The sequence below is a fragment of the Microtus pennsylvanicus genome, chromosome 2 (genome assembly GCF_037038515.1).
Source record: "Microtus pennsylvanicus isolate mMicPen1 chromosome 2, mMicPen1.hap1, whole genome shotgun sequence".
Lineage (NCBI taxonomy): Eukaryota > Metazoa > Chordata > Mammalia > Rodentia > Cricetidae > Microtus > Microtus pennsylvanicus.
This window is the reverse complement of record NC_134580.1, coordinates 11,458,984-11,476,372: the sequence shown is the minus strand read 5'-3', so window position 1 is coordinate 11,476,372 and position 17,389 is coordinate 11,458,984. Positions and strand designations below refer to the sequence as shown.

Genomic DNA, 17,389 nt, shown 5'->3' with positions numbered 1-17,389 from the left:
ACTGTTGCACTAATGCTGAAGAGATCTCCTTACACCACCAGATACCAGGGCTCACCACTGTAGCAGGCTTTCCTTTTATGCCACCAACCTGCTCCCAAATCGTGACATTAAAGACTTATTAGTTATGAATGCTCAACTTTAGCTTAGGCTCATTTCTTGCTAGCTCTTATAACTTAACCTGTTTCTCTTCATCTGTGTTTTGCTTTTGGGCTTTTTACCTTTCTTTCCTTCTGTATATCTTACTTTCATTGCTTCTCATGTCTGGCTGGCTAGTGGCTCTGGTTTCTGGCCACATGTGTGCCCCTCTCTTTTTTCCTCATTCTGTTCTTTCTTCTTTCCCTTCTCTCATTCTTTCCCATTTATTCTGTCTGCCCACCAGCCCCACCTATTCCTTTACTGCCTAGCTATTGGTTGTTCAGCTTTGTATTAGACCAGTCAGGTTCCTTAGGTAGTCAAGGTAAAACAAGTGCAATAACTTCTTTACATAGTTAAACAAATGCAGTATAAACAAATGTAATACATTCTTTACATAGTTAAAATAATATTTTACTTCTCTTGGGTCCTGTGACCTTTGGTCTGAGGTTAGTCTCTTGTGTGCATTCCTACCTCCAATACCGGGACTCCCTCTATCCCAAACCCAGTAACTGTCCTTGTTGGCCCCTGTTCCTACATTTTGTTTTCTTTGAAAGATGATGGTTAGACTAAAACAGGTGTGCAAGTGTTCTGTCCTCTGCTAATCATTGTGGAAAGCAGATGACCTGGAGGAGGTAGGGCAGGTAGGTTGGTAGATTCCTGGGTGTGTGTAGTACATCTGATCCTTTGGCTCCTGTAGCATTAGGGTCTCCATCAGCTACAGTCTAGCATTAGGTGGGAAGTGCTGTGTGACAAGAGTGAGGCTAACTGAAGACCTGTGGCTGCAGTAGTGGCAGGGCACTGGTACCTGATTACGGAGTCCCCTTCGTGTGCTATAATTGTCATTAATGAATAAAGAAACTGCCTTGGCCTGTTGATACAGCAGAGCTTGGGTAGGCAGGGAAGACGGAACTGAATGCTGGGAGGAAGAGTGGCACAACATGGAGCCGCCAGAGACAGACACTGTGTACCTGGTAAGCCACTGCCACATTGCAGTACACAGATTAATGGAGATGGTTTAAATTAAGATGTAAGAATTAGCCAATAAGAAACTAGAGCTAATGGGCCAAGCAGTGTTTTAATTAATACAATTTCTTTATTAATATTTTGGGGATCTGGGCGGCCGGGAAACAAACAAGTGGCCAAGCGGCCTCCTCTGTCCTCCTCCAGCAGCAGGTCTGTTTATCACTCAATATTCAGGTACTGTCTGCAGAGCCTGACAAGACACACAGAACTCAGGTTGCCCAGATTGAGCTCAGTAAGCCCCTTCTTACGTAGTTTTTAATGTTTTTGGACTCCTATTAATTGTTCTATTTTGTTATGTGTTCAAGTGTATTTTTGTCCCTTTTAAAATATCTTCACATGGGCTGGAGAAATGGCTCAGTGGTTAAGAGCATTGCCTGCTCTTCCAAAGGTCCTGAGTTCAATTCCCGGCAACCACATGGTGGCTCACAACCATCTGTAAAGAGGTCTGGTGCCCTCTTCTGGCCTGCAGACATGCATACAGACAGAAAATTGTATACATAATAAATAAATAAACAAATATTAAAAAAAATAAAATCTTAAAAAAAAATAAAATATTTTCACATGCAAAATGCTTCAAGAAACTTAAAAAAAAATCTTAATATGGATTGGTCAACCATATTAAGAAGACCTCAGAGGAAGTTCCATGAAAGTAAACAGTTGCTAAGAGTGTGAATGAAGCTGGCAGGAGCTGGCTTTTCTCATCCTTAGAAAGATGAAATGCTGAAATGCCTCACTTATAAAAGGCTGTTAAAAAACCAACAGGTCCCCATGGTCTGCTTATTTTAGGCACTGATGTAAATAGAAAAAAAAATAAGTTGGGGCTGGAGAGATGGCTCAGAGGTTAAGAGCACTGCCTAGCTAGTGGTTGTTCAGCTTTGTATTAGACCAGTCAGGTTCCTCTGCTCTTCCAGAGGTCCTGAGTTCAATTCCCAGCAACCACATGGTGGCTCACAACCATCAATAATGAGATCTGGTGCCCTCTTCTGGCCTGAAGGCATACATGCATGAAGAACCTTGTATACATAATTAATAAATAAATCTTAAAAAATTAAAAATAAGTTAATAGATAAATAACTTAGTTTGTCTTAATTTATTAAACTATACAATACATGCTATACAGTGTATACTATACTTGATCTTAACATTAGTGAGTACCAATAAAACATTGTACAAAGATATATTTTATGAATTTTGTAGTTCAAAACAATTACATTCCTTTGTAGCTTGTAAGATTCTCTTACAGTGATTTTACACAACTTTATGAGGAAGATAAAGCAAATTCCCTGTTTTATAAAAATAAGGTTGATATATATGACGACTTTTTTGGCCTTTGTTCACTAGACTGTTGGAGGAGACTGGTGGTTGGTTCCCGGCTGCCCAACCCCAGAATAATCACATAGAAACTATATTATTTAAAACACTGCTTGGCCCATTAGCTCTAGCTTCTTATTGACTAACTCTTACATCTAAATTTAACCCATTTCTATTAATCTGTGTATTGCCACGTGGCTGTGGCTTACCTGCTAAAGTTCCATCTGGCTCCAGTGGGGCTACATGGCTTCTGTCCTACTCCACCCTTCTTCCTCCCAGCATTCAGTCCAGTCCTCTCCGCCTAGCTCTGCTATGCCCCTCCCTGCTCTGCTATAGGCTCAAAGCAGTTCTTTATTCATTAACGGTGATCACAGCATACAGAGGGAAATCCCACATCACTAGACCTTTGCTGATTTGGTCCTGAATAATAGTCACATTAAACCAATCATGTTCATTCTAAAATGCCAGTCAAACCTGGAAACTTGTCTTAAATACAAAAGTAGCCTTTAACCAGTGAGTGTTGCTAATACGGCTGGTAGCTGATTTCTTGTACTCACAACTGTGCATTTAATAAATGCAGTAGGTTCTGAAATTGACACCTGTAAAACAGCTTGTGAGGCATGAGTGTAACTAGTACATTTGTATACCTCTTGCACCAAATAAATGGTCCTAGAAAAAGCTCTGACTTCCTTGGCCCTCTGAGTTGGCTGCACGACAAAACACAGTGTGCTCCCAGATGAGAACTTTGATGGAGAAACCTAAGGAGAGTGTCTTGCTGCAAGGAAGGAAAAATGAGAGCTTAAATGGTCCTGACCAACACTTTTAAGCCCTGTGGAAAGAGAATTGATCAAATGAAGAGTTGCATCAAAGGAAGATGCTCCTATGACCATAATAGGTGGTGTAATGCTTTGGATAGAGATCATGTTGCAGTCATTTAGTAAGAGTGCATGGTGAGATCAACAGATGTTTCTGCCCTAGATATAGGAGGTATAATTAAAAGAGAATAAACTTTTTATTGTTAGCCAAAAATGAATACTTTCCCCACATTTTTCCAAGTTTCAGCTTTTTAACTAATATTGGAAGACTCAACTTCATTAGTTTGCTCCAAGTCTCTAAAGTGGCAGACCTTGCATTCCTTCCATCTGCCTGTATTTCAGTGCTCCTCGCCAGGAGATGATAGACCTCCCAATTTAGGGGATGGCTAAACACGACTGAATAAATACTGTAAGTAAGAACAGAAGAACACAGTGGTGACTGAAAGCTGTAGGATATAGTGGTACAGAGTGCAATCTGCAGGCTTTGCCCAGAATTGATCGGCATCCGTATACTAACAATGCTCTGACCCAATTGCTGCAGCTCTCTAGGCTGCTCAAAGATGTTCATTAAGCAGCATGATTATTCAGGTCACTGTTACATCTCAGAGGGAAGTGCTGTTCTGGGAACGGAGAGTCATGCAGTGTTCTTCCTTTGCAGCCTCCCTTAAAGGAGAATTAGATGCCTCCTAGTTGACTCCACCCCTGTAGTTTGCCACTTCTAGACCCTGCCTCTAGACAGTACAAACACTTGTGAAAGACCAAGCTGAATGTCTGTTTGAATTTGCACAGAAACTAAGACATTTGTAATTCATTTACAAGTTATAGTGTTCAGAAATAGAAGGTTTTTTGTTTTTGTTTGTATGTTTTCTGTCAGAGTTGCTTGAAAATAATTTTTACTTTTTCTATTAAAAGAAAATGAAAATTTGCCTTTCTTCATCAGTTCAGTATGCTGTGTCTTTTGGAAGAAAGCATCTAGTTGGGTGTGGTGGTAACAAATCCTTGTACTTAGAAGAGGCAAGTGGAACTTTTGAGTTTGAGACCAACCTGGCCCACATAGGAAGTTCCAGGGTAGCCAAGGCTACAGTGAAACCCTGTCTCAAAGATAGAAAAGTGGGCTAGGTGATGGTGGTGCACACTTTTATTCCCAGCATTTGGGAAGCTGAGGCAGGCAGATCTCTGTCTAGTCTATGGAGCAAGTTCCAGGATAGCCATAAAAAGAAAAGAAATCGAAGGCTAGCCTGAGCTAAATGATAACTGAAGCCATCACGGGGTCTGTTTTGTCTGGGTTCTGACACTGTACTCACCTCGTCTAAGTCAAGGACATTTGCTATGCAGAGACTTTAAATAATTTCAGTATGGGAGAATTAAGCTATTTTTTCCTTCAGGTAAAACATAAGGAATAAAAATCTAATTGGAAATTATACTGGCTAAAGAAAGGTTTGGGTATAGAATGTACAAATGGAGATTTTATAGAAATAGGTTTTTATATTTTGTCTTTGACAATTGGTGGATAGGAGGTACTTTATTTTCTAATTTTTGTATTTGGAGTTTCTCTTTTGGTTGTTTTGCTTTGTTATGTAGACCAAGCTGTCTTGGAACACAGAGGTCCACCATGCTGCCTCATGAGTGCTGGGATTAAAGGCATCAGGTGGGAGATACTTGTAAAATGTGGGATGGTTGAATGAGTGAAGGGGAGCTAAAAGGAGCATTGGCAGGATGAGCAGTGTTGAACTTGTGGTTAGTTTAAGAAAAAGAAGCTAAAGTTACAAGTTCATTGCTCCCTGGCTATGTGATCTTAGCAATCCGCTTTGCTTTAGCTTCTGCATCTTCAACTAGGAAAAAACAAAACGCTGGAAACAGACCCAGTGTGCCACCTTTGGGGATCTTGTGATAACAAAACTGACTTTATGAAAAGGAAATGAAATTGTAGCTTTTGCCATGAGGGAGTAATGTTTTTACATTAGAGAATGTAACAGAAAAGTGAACAGTAACTTCTGTCACCAGCTATTGGCACACCACATACCTGTTACCTTATAGTTCTGCAGGTTATAAACCCAATGCAGCTCCCACTTTCCGGAATTCAGTTGTCATCTGGTTCTGCTCCTTTTCTGGAAGCTTAGGGAAGATTTTATTTGTTGCCTTTTTTGAGCTACAACTACCTACGTTCTTGTGGCCTTTCCTTCCATCTTCAAAGTCAGCAACAGCAAATGACCCTGCTCCCATTTTCACATCTCCCTGAAGCCTACCACTCTGCCCCACTCTGAGAGAGGACCTTTGTTTTTAATCAATATGTATGTGGAAAATAATCCATCCCCAGGTAATTAGCACATTCTCTCCATTTCGAGGCTTAGCACCTATGCAAAGTATTAAATGTTTCTGATTCTAGGGATTCAGATGAACATTATTGGGGGCCTCAATTCTATACCTATAATCTTTAGATTGCTGTGTAGGATACAGGAGTCTAGTAAACACTAAATGGCTTTCAGGAAACATGGATTCTAGCCAGTCATTGTATCTCTGGATCTGTGTTACAAGTAAAGAGTTGATTAATGGTTTTGAATCTGCATTATATACTACAATTGCTCAGAGGGCTTTTTGGAATATGAATTAAGAATTTGTCCTTTTTAAGTTCCTCCTGGTGCTGCTGGTTTTCAGACTACCCTTTTGAGGACCCCTGAACTTAACTGTTAGTAAGGTGTCCTAATAATTTCTGTAGGATGTCTCTTCTTTTTGGTACAATGTAGTACTTTTACTGTGCTTTTAAAATTTTATCTATATGAGTGTTTTGGCTACATGTTTTTATGTGCACCATGTTAGTGCCTGGTGCCTCAGAAAGTCAGAAAAAGGTATCCCCTGGAACTCTGTATCTGGTGTTAGAGATGGTTTTAAGCCACCATGTGAGTGTTGGGAACCAAGCTTGGAACCTCTGGAAGAGTAACAAGTTCTCTTGACCACTGGTCCATCTCTCCAGCTCCATGTCATGCTTTTAGTTGAAAGAAGAAAATATTATTTTACTGATGCAATTTTCTGGTGAGGAATTCTCTGTTTTCATGAAAAAGACAAGACATTAATGTAGTCTGGGCTGTTGGTGTAGAAGAGTGTCACAATAGCCCGAGATGGAGTATAACAAAGGTTTATTTACCTGGGAATAGACTACAGAAAGAGTAGTGATCTACGTTCCTCTGTGTGTGCTGGGAACTGAAACCAAATTTAGCAGCCAAGAGACCTGCACAGGCTTTTTGTCTGTATTTGTAGTACATGAGACCACGCCCAAAGTGGGCTGGTATCTTAAAGGCTGTTTTCTGAAGGAGTCACCAGAGTACCTCCCCCTTTTGTCTAAATAAGAGAGTTCTAGGCCTAATACAAAACTGCATACAATAAGAACAAATATCAAGTATTGTTCAGGGAAAAGGAGGCAAAAACATACATATAAATTAGAATTATAACCAGCATGAACAGCATCAAACAAGAAACATGTTAAATGTTTCAGTAGTTATCCTATCCTAAGAAGTCTTAAGTCTTATATTAAAAATGGCTTGGCTAAGTCATAAGAGGAAAGTAACTATGACTATCTAGTCTTTAACCACATCAAAGACCTCAGAAGGGAAATAATATTACTTGAGTAAACAGGAAGTGCAATCAAGCAACTTCTAAAAGGTACAAGAAATGACAGACAATTGGGGCAATCACCCAAAGTCTTATTTGCAACATTGGGGTAACCAACTTTGGCTAAGGCCTAGAGTAAGTGATAGACCATTTTCAGAGGCAGGAAACTTTTAAAAACTGTCTTACCCTGTCTGGGCAAGGTTTGGCAGTCATTTTTCTTGTATCCTGCTTGTCCAGTCTGGACACAGTACGTTTTGTCAGTGGTCAAGGCAGGGACAGTTCTTTGCCCAATGGCCAGTTTTGCCAAGAAGAAAACATGCTCCAAGTGGAGTGTCTTCAGTGCCTAACATTCTCTTGGTTTTAGATTGGTGCTGCCAGGAGCAATCCTGTCTCGTGTCAACAGAATCCTAAGTTATTTAAATGCCATATTCTACAGTTCTCTATACACCTAGAAAACCTAACAAACATGACTACAAAGCTTGACTATTACAAATGACTATTAATCTGTAATTTTTAGTTATACATTATATTTTAAATGAGCTGCACAAACACAATAACTTAAACAAGAGCAGAAATATGCACAGTATAACAAAAATCAACCTTAAATGTGTATCAATAACAAAGATCCATACCAAAAAAAAGATCCATACCAATGCAAAGTATTCATCTCTATCATATCTCCTTTATTTATTTATCTATTTATTATTTTAAGAAATTGTGACCATTTATCACTTATAATCAACCCCGTTTAAATGTAAACTTACATTTATGAACAATCATTTTGGGAATTTGGGCGTAGTTTTCTCAACTGCTTCCTGCTTTTTGTTGGGTGAAGTATTTCTTGGGTTTTTGGAGAACTTTCTGGGGATTATGTTCAATCAAACCACCTGGAAGGAATCCACGGGTTCTCATCTTCTGTGGAAGCAAAAGCAGAACCTCTTTTCCAAAAATACATATCCTTAGACTCAAAATTTTAAAGTCAAGACATCGTGTGTGTGTGTGTGTGTATGTATGTATTGGTTTAGCTTAGCAGCCCCTAGAAGCCAATATTTCTCTGCAATCAAAAAATTCAAAGAAAATACAATATGCGTAATTCAGACTCTCTATGTATATTCCATCTTTGTGTGACTTATTTTTATTTACTCCTTTAATCTATGACTGCTGTACTCTTTTATATTACTGTTATGGTCTCTTTAAAGACTTTATTTTTTGAAACTATTTCTTTTTATGATTGTCTATACTCTTTTTCTTCTCTCTCCCAAGCCTATGTACATTTATTTATCAAACACTGTGACCTATTCAGAGGTCCTTTCATCTTAATCTGTCTTTATTGTATGTTTGTAATCATTTTCTGACCAGGAGTGCTCTTTTTTTTCTTTAAAAAAAACATTAAGTGGGTGTGGCTAGGACCAACTCCACGGCCCTGTTTGTTCCACCCAGTCCAACATGTTGGAGGCGTGTTCACCACCAGCTCTGCGAGCCATACTCACTGCCCCAGCTCCAGGAACACAGTGGGTCTGTGTCACCATTAAGCAACTTGCTCTCTGCTCACAAACCCCATTTAAATCCTCTATAACAGTACCTCCCAAAAGAGCCAGAGCCATTCTGTGATGCTAACACAAACCAGGAAGCCTCCTTTTAAAGAAGCTTGCAGCCAGCAAATAGAGCCTATCTGAAAAAAAAAAATGAAGCTATCAAGAAGCTGTGCTTTGCTCCCTGTTTTGTAGCTCTAGAAGCCCTCCTTTTTAAGCTTTCTTAGGCTTTTTTATGTCTTATGTAGACCCATGCCAGATGGTGGGCACCATTTTGTTGGCATACAAAAGTTCCACGATAGCCTGAAATGGAGTATAAAAAAGATTTATTTATTTGGTTATAAACTCACAGAGTAGCGATCTGCAGTCCTCTGTGTGCCCTGGGAACTGGAACCAAATTCAGCAGCCAAGAAACCAGTGCACGCTTTTTGCCTGCATTTATAGTACATGAGACATGCCCAAAGCGGGTTGGTATCTTAAAGGTTATTGGTTTAAGGAGTTCCCACAGCACTGGGCTGTTTGTGATCAGATTGCTTTGAGAGGTTTGGTGAGGGGCAGAACAGCTGATGTTGAAGTAGAAAGGGAACAGGCATCCATGTCCCAGCCCCTTGTCTACTGTCTTCATCTGAAAGTGAGCAGTAATAAGGCCACTCCATGGGTTCAAGTTTTGGTCAGTAGGACTTGTATCTCTGGCCTGCAGTTATCTTGGCTGACAGAACAGCAGCTCTGATCCAACCACTATTCCAATTCTGCATTAGTGCGTTCAACACTTAACGTTTCTGTGAGGTGAGCACTGTTAGTATTTTTCGTGAAGATGGACTGAACAGAGGTCAGGAAATTGGCTGGTAAGAGATCATTAGGCAGTGAAAGAGTCACTTACAACGTAGTTGTTTAGATTGTAGAGTCTGTACACTTAACCCTTCCTTGTCCAACTCCACTCAGATTTCTCTATATCAATTAAGATATGTTGACTATAAGTTGTAAAATAAATTGAAAAGAAAGAGTGTGTCTGTGCTGTTCCATCACAAGTCTGGAGATTGATGGTCCTTGGTCTTTGGGTTGGTTGAGTTAGTGCTCAGCAGTGTGATAGAGTCTAAGTCTCTCATTCTTCCACTCTGTTGTTCCCACAAGTGGGATTTGTCAGGATTGTCTTCTTGTGATTAGGCAGTTGTCACAGATCCTGTTGTCCTGTACTCAAGAGAGGCTGAACAAGGTGGTCTGGTTTTCTGTTTGGTTGGTTTTGTTTTGAGGTAAAGTACCAGAAGGGCAGGTCTCACTGTGTAGCCTTATCTGTTCTGGAACTCACTACATAGACCAGGCTGGCCTGAAATTCATAGAAATCTGCTTGATTCTGCCTCCAGAATGCTGTTGTTTTCCAACTTGTCCACATTTAAGGGCAAAACTGTTGTAGAAGCACATTTACTTGCAGACTTTGAAAAGTACTTGATTTATTCATTCATCAGTGGCTGTCATGAACTTAGATTCGTCCTCCAAGATGGAGAGGGCCTGAAACTCAAACTCTCTGGATACATGAGTGTTTGGGTACCTTGAGTAAAAAGGTGGATAGCAGGAACAGCTGGCAGTTTTCCACTGACAGGTTGGCCATACTCTTCTTCCTTTGGTTTGGCGATGAGACCTTTTATCCTGAAGGAGTCATATACAGTAGATAACCTGGAGATTCTACAAGTGCTCTTAACTGACCTTGGTTTACTCTAGGCTAAATGATCTTTGCTTTCTTCTCATAGGCGCAAGGATACATGGTAAACATTTAGTGATTATTTGCACCTAAAAGGAGCTTGGTCCTCTTGGTCTTCTGAGAGGGAGGCTTAAGTTTCTGCATCATTTGTCTCTGGGAGACATTCTTAGCTCTGACCTAATGCTAGGTCCTGTCCTCTGCTGCTTTACCTTTTTAACCTGTACAGTGGATGTGTGCAGGTTCTACCAGGTGAACGCATTGTTAATGTTCATAACTATCCCTTCTGAGACATGGTGTACATTTAGACTTCACAGCTGCCAGTGCTCTGGAAGCTTAGCTAGCTCAGATGTGAAGGTTTAAGGAGACACACACACTTTATTTTTCATAGAATCAGGAGCAAGTGTCTGTGTTTTCTGTTAGCTTTTCTGGATGGGTCATAGCCACACCCAAGAAGGATAACTAATCTGCATATTTTCCTCAGTAGGGCCACATGTGGTTGCATTTTGATAATGTTGGTGGGATTGGCAGGATGAGTACTTACAGCAGCCACATGGAAGTGGCAATAGAGATATACCCTGCTTTTGACCATATAAGGAGGAGCATTGCAATTAGAGAATAGTGTGTCCCTTAGCCAGAAATTCATGGCAGGTTTCCTAGTACATTTAAAATAGGATTCATTTATAAAAATATCATTTGTGTATAGGAACCCATATTTTCTGGAAAGAAAAATATACTTGTATTGGGCATTTGGGATAAAGTAGATCAAAATTAAAAATAAAATCTTAAAAATATAAGAACAAGAAACCAAATTCTACTTTAAGTTGTAAAAGTGTGTGTTTGTGTGTGTGTATACTTTAACTCCCCACCTACACAAGATTTCTATGGCAGAAATAGAAGCAAGATCTACAGGCAGTGCATAATAACAGGAATTTACCAGTAGATCATGGGAGTAGGTAAAACAGGCGGGTCTGGTATACCCACTGTAGGGTAGTACCAGAGTAGCTACACACACTGGTGTGTCTACCATGTATATAGTGTCAGTGTGTGTCTACCATGTATATAGTGTCACTTACTTGCCTTGGTGTGTTTTGTTTGATTTGAAGTTATTCATGAGACCTGGCCTTAAAACAATCTGCTGGATTTCTTCTCATGGTGTGGTTAATGAGTGGTGGTTGAGAGATGGACCAACCTATCCTACCACCACAGAAACCTCTAACCACAGAGGCCATGCTGAGGTCCAACAGATGAGATAAAGATAAGCCTGCAAGAGGGGGGCAGGTCTGGAGTTACTGACATGCTCATTTCTTCCTTTCAGAAATGCTCCCACTGCCAGGAGGCTGGCGCTACCTTGGGCTGCTACAACAAAGGCTGCTCCTTCCGATACCATTACCCATGTGCCATTGACGCAGGTAAGTTGGGATCACACACACTTGATTTCTAAGGCTCATCTATGTTGCAGCATGTGTTAGCACCTCGTTCATTTTCACTGCCTAACGATGTATTGCTGTGTTGGACTTACCTTTTATCAGTTGATGAACATGGGGTTTGTTTCCAACTTTTCACTCTGTGTCATGCTGCCACAGAAAAGTCACACACAAGTCTTTGTATGATCATAGGATTTCAGTTCTCGTTGCATGTTACCTCCATGTTTAACCTTTGGATAACTGCCATAGTATTACATTCCCATTAGCAATGTATTAGGGTTCCAATTTCCCAAAATCTTTACCAACCATACTTAGGTGTCTTTTTGGAGCCTGTCCTGGAACGAGCTCTGTAGACCAGGCTGGTCTCGAACTCACGGAGATCCGCCTGCCTCTGCCTCCCGAGTGCTGGGATTAAAGGCGTGCGCCACCATCGCCTGGCCTTAGGTGTCTTTATTATTACTATAGACATCCCGATGGGTGTGAAATGCTATATTGATGTTGACTGATTTTGTACATCTCTAATAATATTAAGCATCTATGTATTTATTGGCCATTTGTACAGCTTTTATGGAGAAGTGTCTATTCCAGTTCTTTGCCCATTGTTAAATTATTTTATTCTTTTTATTATAAAATATTAAGAATTCTAAGCCCCCTTACCAAATACATGAATTGCAAATATTTTCTTTCATTTCTTTTCACCTTTCTGAAGGTGTATTTTTATTTTTGAAACAAGGTATCATGTAGCCCAAGTGGCTTCAAACTTGCTCATATAGTCAAGGATGATCTTGAACTCCTGATGTCTACTTCCCTAGTGCTGAGATTGCAGGTGTACACCACCATGCCTAATTTACATAATACTGAACATGGCACCCAGGACATCATGTATGCTAGATTAGCACTCTACCAACTGAGATAGACCCCAGGAAAAGTTGGCTCTTGATAAAGTCTAATTCATCTTATTTTTTCTTTTGGTAACATCCTACAGTAATAAACACCTAATCCAAAGTGGAGTTTTGGGGGTCTTTTTTTTAAGAGTTTTAAAACTTTAGTTCTTTTATTTAGTCTTTGACTGTTTTTCGGAAAAACAACAATTCAGATCTGTTTTTTTGTGAGCAGTATCCAGTTGCCCTACTTCAGTTTATAGAAATGACCATTCTTCTGTCATTGAATTCTGGCATTTTGTTGAAAATCACTTGACCACTGTGCATGAACTTATTTCTTGACTCTATCCAATATTCCACTATCATGATACTATAGCTTTGTAGTAGATTTGAAATTGGGAATGGCAGAATGCTTGCTTTAGCATGTTTGGTCACCAAGTATTCTTGCTTCTCCTCCAAAAAAATATGAACAAGAAAATTGGAAAATTTATACCTTATTTTCCTTCCAAGATTGTTTTCACTATTTTAGGTACTTCTTTGTTCTATTTGAAATTGATGATAAACTTACACGTTTCTGCGAAAAAGAAGACTATTAAAATTTTGATAGGGATTTCACTGAATCTGTAGATGAATTGGAAAATACTATTATAAAAAAGTAGATGGAAGGAAACAGTATTGAGACAAATACTACACTTTTCTCTCATTCAGATCTTAGATTTTAATTTTTATAGTGCGTGTTTGTGTGAATGTAGGTCACAAAATTAAAAGGGGGACTGAATGGAGAAGTGGTTTTAGCAGGGAGGGAAAAGAAATAGAATACATGTGACATGAAAACGGAGTACTGGTTACTGAGGGGAGAAATAAGACAGATGGGGTACAGGAACAGAGGAGAGTTAACAAAAATAACGGTGGGGGCTGGAGAGATGGCTCAGAGGTTTAGAACACTGGATGTTCTTTCAGAAGATCCAGGTTCACTTCCCAGCATCCACATGGCAGCTCAAAACTCCCTGTAGCTCCAGTTCCAGGGGCATCTGATATCCTCACACAGACAAGTATGCAGGAAAAACACCAATGCACATAAAATAAAAATGATAAAATATTTTTTTAAAAAAGGAAGTGCTATAATGGAACCTGTTTGTTTTAGGGGGAGTTATTGGTGTAATAGGGTGGCAGAGCCTTTATCACGCTCCACTTCATTCCCTTGAGACAAAGTCTTACTGAACTTGGAGCTTATTTTGTTGTTTGTTTTGAGCCGGGCTGTTTCCCATTCCCCCGGTAGTGGGATTACATGCTTGGTGTCCTAGTTAAGTTGCTTTGTTGCTGTGATAACACTGACCAAAACCAACCTTTGGAAGGAAAGAGTCTGTTTCATTTTGCAACTCTGAGGTCATGGGCCATTGTTAAGAAATGTCAGGACAATAACCTGGAGGCAGGAACTGAAAAGCTCAAACCACAGAGGAATGCTGTGTACTGGTTTGCTTTTAATGTCTTGATCAGCTTCCTTTTCCTTTTTTTTTCTTTTCAACTTAATACTTTATATATATCCATGCTTGCATGTCTGTGAACCGAGTGCCTGCCTGCTGTCTTTGGAGGTCAGAAAGAGGGTATTGGATCCCTGGAACTCAATTTACAGATGGTTGTAAGCCACCATGTAGGTGCTGGGAATTGCAGCCAGTGCTCTTAACCACTGAGCCATCTCACCTCCTTAACTTGGTAGGAAGGAAGTAAAGAACCTTGAACCATTGTTTAATGGGATTTGGGTTTGGGGCTGTTGTTTTCCTTTCTCCTTCATTATATCTCTACTTGTACTCTTTTCTTTCTCCTCCCTATTTGTTTTGTTGAGATATGATCTCAGCCCGTGTTAGCTTCAAATTCACCCTGTGGTGAGGAATAGCCTTGAACTGCTCCTCCTGTCTGCTCCTAAGGGCTAAGGTTGTAGGCGTGTACCTCTACACTTGACCTCATTCTTCCTGCTAGCACGTTTTTTATGTTGTCTGAGCTATTCACCCTAGCTTGTGGTTAGACTGTTAAATCTTTTTAAAGTCAAGCAGTTCCTTTTCCTTATATTCATTGGGTTGCTTGTAGTTACATGAGAACATCTGGTTTTCTTTACTTGAAGCTTCTCTTAAATGGGAATTCTGAAGTGTTAAGTTTGGGGAATGGTTTTGAATTGGGGATTTATGCAGTAATTGACCTTTCTGCTGTGGGGGAGAGGTGGTAGCTTCACCCATATGTGGCCATTGAGTACTTGAAAGGTGGATAGTGGAACTAAGGAAACGGTGTGTGTGTGTGGGGGGGGGGGGGTATTAATTTATGAAAAAATCAGAAGTCAAAATACTGAGTTAAGAACTTGAAAGATCAGAGAACAGGGAGCAGCTGCTAGTTGCTTCCTACCTCCTTCTTTCCTCTGTCCAAAAGGGCTGAGATTGAGATCCTTTCTCAAAAAGGATTCTTCTGAGATCTCAGAAAAGATCTCAGCCCTGCCTTACCACTTCCTGTTTCCTCTCTCTACAGTCCTTCAAACCTCTGTGGTCAGCTAGTGGCTAGTTCTGCCCTCTGACTCCAAGCAAGCTTTTTTTTTTTTGCCAGAATACAATCAAAATATCACACATTTCCCCCTTTTTGTCTAAATAAAAAGTGAAGGTTTTAGCTAACATTCTAAAACTATATATAGTAAGTACAGTAACTATTTACAAATATATAGGCAATAATTTTACATGTCTAGTACATTTGCATTTGACAAATCCAGAGAAAATGCTCCATTTTTATCCTTTCTTGGTGAGTTCAAAGTGTTGTACCTAATTCACTTTCTATCCTAACTTGCATTACCAACCCAAAACTATCTTCTTTTAAATGTCTTTCAACCATATACCCTTTACACCTTTTTTGTGAGTTTCTTTCCTGAATTTGTTAACATGGGAAACTATTAATTGTTTAGTCTTTAACGTGACATCAGAAACCTGAAAGTGATACAATATTACCCCAGTAAAGAAGAAATGCCTGCCCAGCATCAACTCCCAAATTTAAGAAATGATAGAAGCCGGGTGGTGGTGGCACACGCCTTTAATCCCAGCACTGGGGAGGCAGAGGCAGGCGAATCTCTGGGAGTTCGAGACCAGCCTGGTCTACAAGAGCTAGTTCCGGGATGGGCACCAAAGCTACAGAGAAATCCTGTCTCGAACCCCCCCCCCCCCCAAAAAAAAAGAGAAAAAAGAAATGATAGAAATAGTTGGCTGCCTGGACATTCACCAAGGTTTCCCTGTAATGTTGGGGCATGTATCTTCGGCCTGCAAGCCTAGACTATTTGACACTTTTTTGTGACACAAGATTTTTGAAGTACTGTCCCGCTTTTTCTTGGCAAAGTTTGGCACTTTCTTTTGTGTTGTGCTTGTCCAATTTAGACAGCATACCATTAGCAGTTAAGGCAGGGGCAGTTTCTTGTCCAGTGGCTACGAAAAAATAAACTCCATACTGAGTTTCTTCAATGTCATCATCTCTAAATTAGATTGGTGCTGCCAGGAGCAGACATGTCTCATTGTCATTTTTTTTTTTAAAAAGATTTGTATTTTAATAAAACATCTTAAATGTTGTATTCTGTAGGTCTATGAAGTGTTTGAAGACCACCTGTCTACTGTATATCTGTTTGACCTTGAAAACATGACTGTTATAGGTGACTAACTACTAACCTGCATTTCCTTATTATCCTTAATAATTTGTGATAATTCCAGGACTAGACACTTGCATTACATTTTAAAATGAGCTGCATAGGTACAATACCTTGAACAAGAGTAAAAATGTATGTACAGTATTTTCTAACAAAAATAATCTTAAATTTACATCAATATTCAAAAATATAAATAAGAGTAGAAACATACAGTATGACAAAAATAACCAATAATATTGGTATCAGTATACAAAATTCAAACCAAGGTAAAATATTTAAAACTAGTGGTCCTTTTTGGTTTAAAGGTAGATTTAATAATCTACCCTCTTATCCTATCATTTCTATATCCCCCTCTTTTCTTTTCAGAACAACATTCCTGAATCTAATTTCCTTTTTTCAGCTTTTTTTCCTGACCATTACCAATAACAAACTGTAACCAATTCCCCTAAATGGTGACAAATATTCATAACCCACCAAATGATCAAAACTCACTCACCCCACCTCCTGGGAATGTAGGCATCATGTTTTATAATTATTTCTTCTTGTTTTGGGGCAATGGCATCTTTAGGGGACTCTGAAAAAAAATTGGTTAGTTATCAAATCCTGGAAGAGCTATCTCTGTATCATTTGTTGTCCAGTCTCTGTGTAATGGGAATGCAGGGCTTGTCTTAAGTCCTGGCTAGAGTAGTCTGTGAGACTGGACCTTCTTACCTAGCTCTCTTGAAATTGTCCTGAGCAGTTTATCATCCACAGCCTGTCTTTGTGTGTTGTTTTTCAGCTTAGTGGTGTTATTCTATTTCTGGTGGAATCGTCCTTGTGGGGCCCCACCCGACATTTGGAGACTTCAAAGGTTGCTGTTAGGCACGGTCCTAGTTCACTACAGAAAACTTAAACATTTTACATGTCATGCAGCAGATCTCGAAGAGGTTTAAGGACCATAATTTGTTATGTACATCCAGAGTATAAAAACTTAATTCCTAGTTACCTGATAGAAACTCAAACCCGAAGTCATGTATAGGAAGCTAGTAGATGAGGCCTTTTTCTAGAATTAGTTAGTACTCTATATGACCATTAATGTGACAAAAAGTTTAATGTATATATTAATTTTACAAATTTTGAAATAATATTTATGCTTAAGAGATGTTTTAAAGAGTCAAAATAAACCAAAGAATTATGAGATTAGTGGCAATAGAATAGTCCCTTAATTTTGATTTTTCTTCTGTCCTGTATCTGGTGGTTCTTTTGACTAGAGACAGAGATTTTGGATTTTCCTTTTAAGAACCATGGTTGGGTTTCGTGAAG

At 39.5% G+C, this 17,389-nt stretch overlaps 1 protein-coding gene across 4 annotated transcripts in view; it reads left to right on the top strand.

The window, feature by feature from the left end:
- Window positions 1–17,389, top strand: part of Tcf20 (transcription factor 20) — a 156,629-nt gene that overhangs the window by 125,095 nt on the left and 14,145 nt on the right. For all 4 annotated transcript variants that reach the window (XM_075960140.1, XM_075960142.1, XM_075960141.1 and 1 more), the window contains exon 3: window positions 11,434–11,527. In XM_075960140.1, coding sequence (XP_075816255.1) covers window positions 11,434–11,527 — 94 coding nt within the window. The remainder of the gene's footprint in view (window positions 1–11,433; window positions 11,528–17,389) is intronic.